Consider the following 8,820-nt stretch of genomic DNA (forward strand, 5'->3'; position numbering starts at 1 on the left):
TATTCAATTGGTCTGCCATGTCTTTGTTCCCCATGATCAATTCACCTGTTTCTAACTGTAAGGGACCTAAATTTGTCTTAACCAATCTTTTTCTTTTCACATATCTATAAAAGCTTTTACAGTCAGTTTTTATGTTGCCTGCCAGTTTTCTCTCATAAGCTTTTTTCCCTTTCCGAATTAAGCCCTTTGTCCTCCTCTGCTGGACTCTGAATTTCTCTCAGTCCTCAGGTATGCTGCTTTTTCTGGCTAATTTGTATGTCTCTTCTTTGGAATTGATACTATCCCTAATTTCCCTCGTCAGCCACGGGTGCACTACCTTCCTTGGTTTATTCTTTTGCCAAACTGGGATGAACAATTGTTGTAGTTCATCCATGTGATCTTTAAATGCTTGCCATTGCATATCCACCATCAACCCTTTAAGTATCATTTGCCAGTCTATCTTAGCTAATTCACATCTCATACCTTCAAAGTTACCCTTCTTTAAGTTCAGAACCTTTGTTTCTGAATTAACTATGTCACTCTCCATCTTAATGAAGAATTCCACCATATTATGGTCACTCTTACCCAAGGGGCCTCGCACGACAAGATTGTTAATTAACCCTTCCTCATTGCTCAATACCCAGTCTAGAATAGCCTGCTCTCTAGTTGGTTCCTCAACATGTTGGTTCAGAAAACCATCCCGTATACATTCCAAGAAATCCTCTTCCTCAACACCCTTACCAATTTGGTTCACCCAATCTATAGGTAGATTGAAGTCACCCATTATAACTGCTGTTCCTTTATTGCACGCATTTCTAATCTCCTGTTTAATGCCATCCCCAACCTCACTACTACTGTTAGGTGGCCTGTACACAACTCCCACCAGCGTTTTCTTCCCCTTAGTGTTATGCAGCTCTACCCATATCGATTCCACATCCTCCCAGCTAATGTCCTTCCTTTCTATTGCGTTAATCTCCTCTCCAACCAGCAATGCTACCCCACCTCCTTTTCTCTCATGTCTATCCCTCCCGAATATTGAATATCCCTGAATGTTGAGCTCCCATCCTTGGTCACCCTGGAGCCATATCTCTGTGATCCCAACTATATCATATTCGTTAATAACTATCTGCCCTTTCAATTCATCCACCTTGTTACGAATGCTCCTTGCATTGACACACAAAGCCTTCAGGCTTGCTTTTCCAACACTCTTAGCCCTTATACAATTACGTTGGAAAGTGGCCGTTTTTGATTTTTGCCCTGGATTTGCCTGCCTGCCACTTCTGCTTTTCACCTTACTACTTTTTGCTTCTACCCTCATTTTACACCCCTCTGTCTCTCTGCACTTGTTCCCATCCCCCTGCCACATTAGTTTAAATCCTCCTGAACAACAGTAGTAAATGCTCCCCCTAGGACATTGGTCCCAGTCCAGCCCAGGTGCAGACCGCCCTGTTTGTACCGGTCCCACCTCCTCCAGAACTGGTTCCAATGCCCCAGAAATTTGAATCCCTCCCCCTTGCACCATTTTTCAAGCCACGTATTCATCTGATATATCCTCCTGTTTCTACTCTGACTAGCACATGGCACTGGTAGTAATCCAGAGATTATTACCTTTGTGGTCCTACTTTTTAAGTTTATCTCCTAACTCCCTAAATTCACCTTGTAGGACCTCATCCCATTTTTTGTTTAACCTATATCGTTGGTACCTATGTGCACCACGACCACTGGCTGTTCACCCTCCCACTCCAGAATGTCCTGCAGCCGCTCAGAGACATCCTTGACCCTTGCACCAGGGAGGCAACATACCCTCCTGGAGTCTTGTTTGCAGCCGTTGAACCGCTTATCTATTCCCCTTACAATCGAATCCCCTATCACTATAGCTCTCCCACTCCTTTTCCTTCCCTCCTGTGCCGCAGAGCCATCCATGGTGCCATGAACTCGGCGGCTGCTGCCTTCCCTTGATGAGACATCTCCCCCAAGAGTATCCAAAACAGTATATCTGTTTCGGAGGGAAGTGACCTCAGGGGACTCCTGCACTACCTGCCTACTGCTACGCTGTTTAGTGGCCACCCATTCCCTTTCTGCCTGTGTAGCCTTTACCTGCAGTGTGGCAACTCACTGAACGTGCTATTCACGACTTTCTCAGCATCACGGATGCTCCAGTATGAATCCAGTCGCAGCTCCAGACGCTCAATGCTGTCTGCCAGAAGCTGCAGCTGGACACATTTCCTGCACACATAGTCGTCAGGGACACTGGAAGTATCCCTGATTTCCCACATGCTGCAGGATGAACAAACCACGGGGCCGATCTCAGCTGTCGTGACCTACCCAACACACTACAGCCTTGCCGCCTTCCTTGCTTCAAATATAATACCACTGCAGACCATTCTCCTTTTAAAGGCAAGATGATGCAAGTTGGTTTATACTTCTATGGTGTTGCTTTTTGCTATGAAGTGCAATGAATATAGAAATGCTCGTATGTTAAACATTGGCATTTATTTATATAATAGTAATGTGGGCCATGAGTAAATGTGTTCACTTATCTGAATTGGGTGAGGAACTGCATTTATTTTCCAGGAACTAATTATGAATCATTTCAGTGTGGCTAAGGAGATAATCATTTCGAGATGGTTTTAGTGAAAATCTTGCGTCAACTTGATCTCTAATTCACTAACAATAACACAGGATTTAATGCTAACTCAGATTTCCTTTTTGTAGGTTTGCCTTCACTCCTCTTGCTGATGATGATTATGATGAAGAAGTTAAGGAGCCAATGCTTAATGAAGCTTTCGGTAGGCTGCATCTATCAGCTAGCAACTGGGATTTTTTTTTAAAAAATTAACTCTGAATTGTGGCAGGGCTGGGAAAAAGTCTTTGACCATTTTACGTTAATTTGTAAAATTATCATGTAATGTTAGCAGTTAGAGTTAAGGGTACCAGTTAAAAGTGAGATTGAAAGATTTTATAACTAGAAAAGCCATTGAACAAAGAGCTCTTAAAATTGAGAAACATGGTTATGCATTGTATATTTTTTGCAGAGGGAATGAAGATGCGAGGTACAAAAGCAGAATCCAATGGCACTGCAAAACTAAATAAAGTGGTAAGACAGCAGGAAATCTTGATTTTTAAATAGATGAAACATCTGTAGAGTTAAAGCATTGTAAATAAGGCATATTGTGGGTTCATTTGTTAAGGTGTATAAAGTCTGGACATTTGATTCTTTAATTGCCCAGGGTGAATATTGCCCAGATAAGGTGATTTCAGATAAAAGAGCAGAGCAATTTAACTTTTCTCGTGAAGAACTGAAGTGACGGCCACTGAAATGTTTAAATAGTGTGTGTAGTGGAGAGTCTTGCAGATGACTGCCCTGGTTTGCTTTCCCGTTGCTACATTCCATCCCATGAATCCTGCTACCGCACTCTTCTCTCCTTTACTCCCCTCCCACAATTATTTATGTAGTGTTCTCCAGATGTGTACATGACCGGGGGCAAACTTGTGCTTGGAACTGGAAGGGCTGTTCTATGAATTGATTTATTAATTAGACTGAAATTCATCAGAGCTGTTGCTGTTGTTGACAGGATGAAGATCTGAAGTGGGTTGAGGAGAATGTCCCATCTTCCATGGCAGATGTGTAAGTGACTTTTGTCAGCTATTTCAGTGCAGTCTGCCCTGCTCACTCCTCATCCTGCTCCATCATTCTGAAAGGTCAGTCTGATCTGTCTTGGCTTCACTTTCCAGCCTTACTTCTGCAGCTCTCAAAACTCTCAGGAACTTGTATGTTGCATCCTTAAATATTTTCACTGACTCAACCTCCACTGCCTTGAGGGGCAGGTAATTCTAAAGGTGATGAAACTAATCCTGGTTCTGAAAATTTACCTTTAGCATCAGTTTCCCCTTGAAGGAGAAATGTTTTTTTTACCGCTTCCACACTCCCATAGGGTCATGTTTCAGTAAGATCATCTCTCATTCTTCTAAACACTGATATATAATCCAGATGAGACAAAACTGTACACAATACTCCAAGTCTGATCTCGCTAATACCCTCTATGTAATTAGCAAAGCTTCCCAGTTTCAATACTTGATTTGCCACGCATTTGAAGGCATAACAGAATGAGCTGTGGGAACTTTTGCATTCAAAACTGATAGAAAATCCAAGTGATTTATGTGGAGCAAATTCCTAGTAAAACATCCTTTAGCCAAGTCACTATGGCAAGTGTTTTTTTTTTACAATGCTTTCTGCTTTCAACATCTATTGCTTAACAACATCCATGCAGGGACAGACTGCTGGGACGCAAAGCAACATCGAAATTGGATCTGGAGCTTAGAGTGCTTCTGGCTTTTCAGCTGATTTAACAGCATTCTTAAGTTCACAAAATCTGAAAAAAAAAATGCATAAAGCCCGATTTGCTGGAACTGTTTCTCTGCACTTGGCAAGCAAGTGATGCTGGAGTATGTGACAATAATTCATATGAACAGTATTCTGCTGTACATGGTATTACTGTTCATCAATAACTGAAATTTTGCTTCTTTCTTTCAGAGCTCTTCCTGCCCTCCTGGACTCGGATGAGGTAATTCACTCCAAAGAAAATATTGTGCTAAGAAGCCTTTGCTAATATATGTGTGGTGTGCTGGCTTGTGTGTGTGAGGAGTGGATATGTGGGTTGATGTCTATGTGTGGGCATAGAGAATAGGCTAGGACCAGGAAATTGGCAGCATGCGGTGATGTTGGCATGCATGTAGGAAGAGGGTAGTTGCCGTTTTGGAGGCTTTACTCTGCCTGAAAAATACTCACTCCACCTTTTGTGGTCTTTGATGTTTAATATTGATGCTTAGTGGATGAACGCTATTCTTCAGAGGAGCAATCAGAATCCATTGCGTGACTAATTTTCATTAAACCAAATTACGTAGCAGCAGTGAGAACTCTTGAAATGTGATTTATGATCTTATAAAAAGCAGTTTCCCAGCTGCCTCTACCCACCCTACCCAACTCCTGCTCTAGCTCCATAATGTCTGGCCGTGCTCTAGAACTGCTGTATGTATCATCACTTCAGGTGAGCTGAGCTGAGCAGGATGGTGTTTTAACTTTCAATGTTCATTACATTCAGGGAAATTGTATAGATCATGGAGTGAATCTCTTGCAGTAGCCCTCCATTAATCCTCAGCTGGTCCTGCAGCTACAGGGAATGGGCCCTAAGCAACTAGTGCTTGTCAAATGGAAACAAAATTGAAATAGATAAGCTTGCAATACAGGTAGAGAGAAGGTCAGGACAAACCGAACAAGGCAGACGTCCTTTCCCCAGTGTGTTCTCTCAGTTAGACATGGTTTCTGTGTCTCATGTGTGCTGAAGCAAACGTTATGACCAAAGGTCCTCCTTTACTTGGAGTAACAGGCAAATGACAGTCCCTACCCAGTACTTTCCAATGGGTCAGCAACATCCTGCTTAATCAGTGCAGAAGTTCTGGTTCATGCACACTTCTGTGACCAAATGGCAAAAGTCAAAAGTCAGGCCAGGTGCTGATATCCTGGCAAGGCCATGATCCGGATGTGGGACAAATTCCCTAATGACAGATTCGGATGAAAAGGCTGAATCAGCATGGTTATCTGTGTTACAGAGTTGATAATGAGTCATCCATTTAAAATTATCACTGTGGTGGAGGAGGGACTTTAAGATGGTTTTATTATATGCACAAATGTTAGAATGATGAATTTTTGTCAACAAAATTGACCATTTCACAGTTTGAGGGATAAGTATTGATAAATATATAAATATTTGAAACAAAGGAAGATGCCAAGCCATGGGAAGAGAATTGAGGAGCAAGATTAATTTTGGATGAATGGGGGAGAGGTCCAGCTTACACTGCTGCACTCCTACCTTCAGCATTCTAAACTTCTGAAAATCTAGAAATAAGACTGTTAATTTCTCTGTTTTGCAGGAAATTATGACCACAAAATTTGAGATTTCGAAAATGGAGTGAAAATGGAATGAAAACACTACTCTTGTATTTGAAGCAATAGCTGTTGAGGAGAGTACACCTTCAGTCTGCACAAAAGCACTGGAATTGTACAGTGTCACATAGTTTCAGTAGGGTTGGGTGGGTGGGAGAGTGTATTTTATATGTTGCTGAAGTTCGATTCTGAATTTTGTTTTTAAAACCAAGTAAGTTATTTTGCACGTACTTGCCATAGATTTGGATGGGCTTATACTTTTTTTTGGGGTAAATCTAAGCTGCTCTACTATAACTATTCTTAACAAAGCTAGTCCACAAAGGATAGGGCAAAAGTTGCCCTGTTGCCCTTCCCCATTCCCTTATAATCCATCCTGCCAAATGAAGTGGAAAAGCTGTCTTTGTATTCCAATATTCCTCTAGCCTGCAACATGAAGGCATGGTACTTGTGTTCTGCAGCCACTTGTCAACTGTAGCTCTCAAGTGGGTGGGTTTCCATTGTCCATATTATATGGGATTGTTTCTCCCTGAATTTATTTTGCACACAATTTCTAGAAAAGGGGTGAGCTTTCTAGACACTGGACTGTAAGTTTCCGATTGCTAGCTGTGCTGGCACCTTGAATGGCTATTCCAATTTCATTAGGAATGGTATTAAAATGAAGTTTTGTAAACTTGGTTTGAAAGGGTTTAGTAAAACTATCAAGGGGGCTTTATTGTGATCTTGTTTCAGATTAAATAAAAAAAATAGGCTTTAAGTTCTACATCTGTTGATTTATAGTGCATGTGCAGATTTTTATAATTAAGGACAAAATCAAGCTGTTGTATTTTGTTCTATTGGACCTTCATGTTGAATTCTGAGGATATACTGCTGTTTTTAATGAGTACAACACTAACTTTCATATATTCAAGGTTGAAGACATTAGTGTGATTGAAGACTATTTGTGATAAAGGCAGTCAATACTTGGCACAAAGGCAAGAGTAAAACTGCCAAAATAATAGGTCCAGCAATATCTGTGTAGGGGTGGGGGGAAGGATTGTTAATGTTTCAAGTCAGGTCCTGAAAACTGAGAATCCTAGGTACAAGGGTAAAAGTAGGAAACTTCCCTGATTTTTGGGGTGTATGGGAGTAGTTACAGTGTATGATCTTCTCACCATGCTGCATTTTTTACCCCTTATTGGAAGTTTCCTTCTCATACAATAACTATTCATCCCTACATCTTGTTTTCTTTCATTTAATTCTTTCATCCTTTGTCTGAAGTGTAGAAGTACTTGTCAGAAGTATGATAGCTGCCTTCAAACTCGTTTTCATCTGACATTGAATCACTTCAGCAGTGGATGCTCTTCTCACCTCCCTGCAAATTAATCAAGTCAGGGTTGCTGAGGCAAAAGGAAGCAACCTCTGTGTGACTCAGCTGAGCGTTCTCAAATATCTGCTGTGATGGCCAACACTGAATCAAACCAAGTTACACATTAGTCCTGAATTTTCTGTTTTTGCATTTACTTTACGCAGGATTCTTCTCCAACGCTTAGTTCAAAATGTTATCTTTCACATTTCCTTACAACTTGGAAGGCTGTTTGGCCCACTGAGTCTGTCTTTGAGCTTTTCACATCATTTCCATTGCCCCACTTCTTTCCTGTAATTTGTTCTTTCTCGCCTGCCCATTAACCTGTACAATCCCTCCAACTCTTAATACTCCTGCCTTATTTAATGAGTAATTTAGTGGCCAGTTATCCTGCCATCTTAATGTGGAAGTGGGGTGATGAGAATTTCTGAAGAAAAGTGATGTATTTATAGGGAGAATGTATAAACTGTACCGACAACACTGGAGGTCAGAATCAAACCAAGACCACAAAATCTGTGAGACAACATTGCTAACTGCTGCACCATTGTCTGTGAGAATCTCCAACCTGATGCTGTATGGTCAATATCCAACCTGCTTGTTTTCTTGGACATTTTTTTTAATCATGTTAACTCTTTTTGCAAAATGAGAAGATGTCATTGTTAAGTTTCCTTCGATTTCTTGAAACATTATTAGAACTTTATATCCTACTTCTAAGTCGCTCCTATCTCAAATACAAGCCCATACTGTACAACTTGTTGCTGAATCCTCTTGTCCTTCCAGCATTTGAAGCCTCTACTTTTTTTGTCACGTTTCCTTGCTTCAGTACATTCCTGGAATGTTTCCTCCTTTGATTAATTCTGTGATTATCTTCTGAAGATTGTTATTGAAGTTGTCTGTAAGTAATGTATTCTAAATATTAACCACTCATTTTTATTAAAAAAAAACAAAGACCTCTTAACAAAACCAGGTGTAAGCAACTTTTCCCATCGCATCTGCTGTAAGACCTGCAATAGATCCATGACCACTAAAATTTGGTTTTGACTACTTATATAATGTTAGTGGAAAGATACTTTCAAGAGAACCTATGCCTAGCAATCTGCTCAACTTGAGTTTCCAAGAGATACAAACAGTATCAAAGTGCCTTTAACGTAGCAAAATAAATGCCTTTGTGTATTACACATAATATCAAAGCAAATTGGACACTGATCTGCAATAGCCATTGGTGTATATAATCAAAGTTCAAGCCAGAGGTAATTTTATGGAGTATCTAAAGAAAAGTGTGGTTAATGAGTTTAGTGTCAGTGGGTAGATAAGATGGGTCTTTTGAGAAGAAGGTCGCAGCAGCTAAGTGCATGTGTGGTGGAGTGGTTATGATCTATGATTCTCAAGGTCAATAAATAAACTTACGAAAAACAACAAGTATTATTTTAATTGTGTGGAAAAACAGTTTTAACATCTGCATCTCTTGCACAGCACAAAATTAATATGCTAAAGATCGGTGCCATCGTTTTTTTAAATCTGTGGAGATTCTTCTCTGATTAGATGCAAGACAATT

General features: G+C 40.5%; 1 protein-coding gene across 2 annotated transcripts in view; it reads left to right on the top strand.

The window, feature by feature from the left end:
* Positions 1-6,064, top strand: part of LOC134349247 (transmembrane protein 87A-like) — a 65,967-nt gene extending 59,903 nt beyond the window's left edge. For both annotated transcript variants that reach the window (XM_063053282.1, XM_063053289.1), the window contains exons 16-20: positions 2,695-2,768; positions 3,015-3,076; positions 3,555-3,607; positions 4,514-4,544; positions 5,911-6,064. In XM_063053282.1, coding sequence (XP_062909352.1) covers positions 2,695-2,768; positions 3,015-3,076; positions 3,555-3,607; positions 4,514-4,544; positions 5,911-5,952 — 262 coding nt within the window. In that variant the 3' untranslated portion in view covers positions 5,953-6,064. The remainder of the gene's footprint in view (positions 1-2,694; positions 2,769-3,014; positions 3,077-3,554; positions 3,608-4,513; positions 4,545-5,910) is intronic.
* The last annotated feature ends 2,756 nt before the right edge of the window (positions 6,065-8,820 follow it).

Source organism: Mobula hypostoma, chromosome 1 (assembly GCF_963921235.1).
Source record: "Mobula hypostoma chromosome 1, sMobHyp1.1, whole genome shotgun sequence".
Lineage (NCBI taxonomy): Eukaryota > Metazoa > Chordata > Chondrichthyes > Myliobatiformes > Myliobatidae > Mobula > Mobula hypostoma.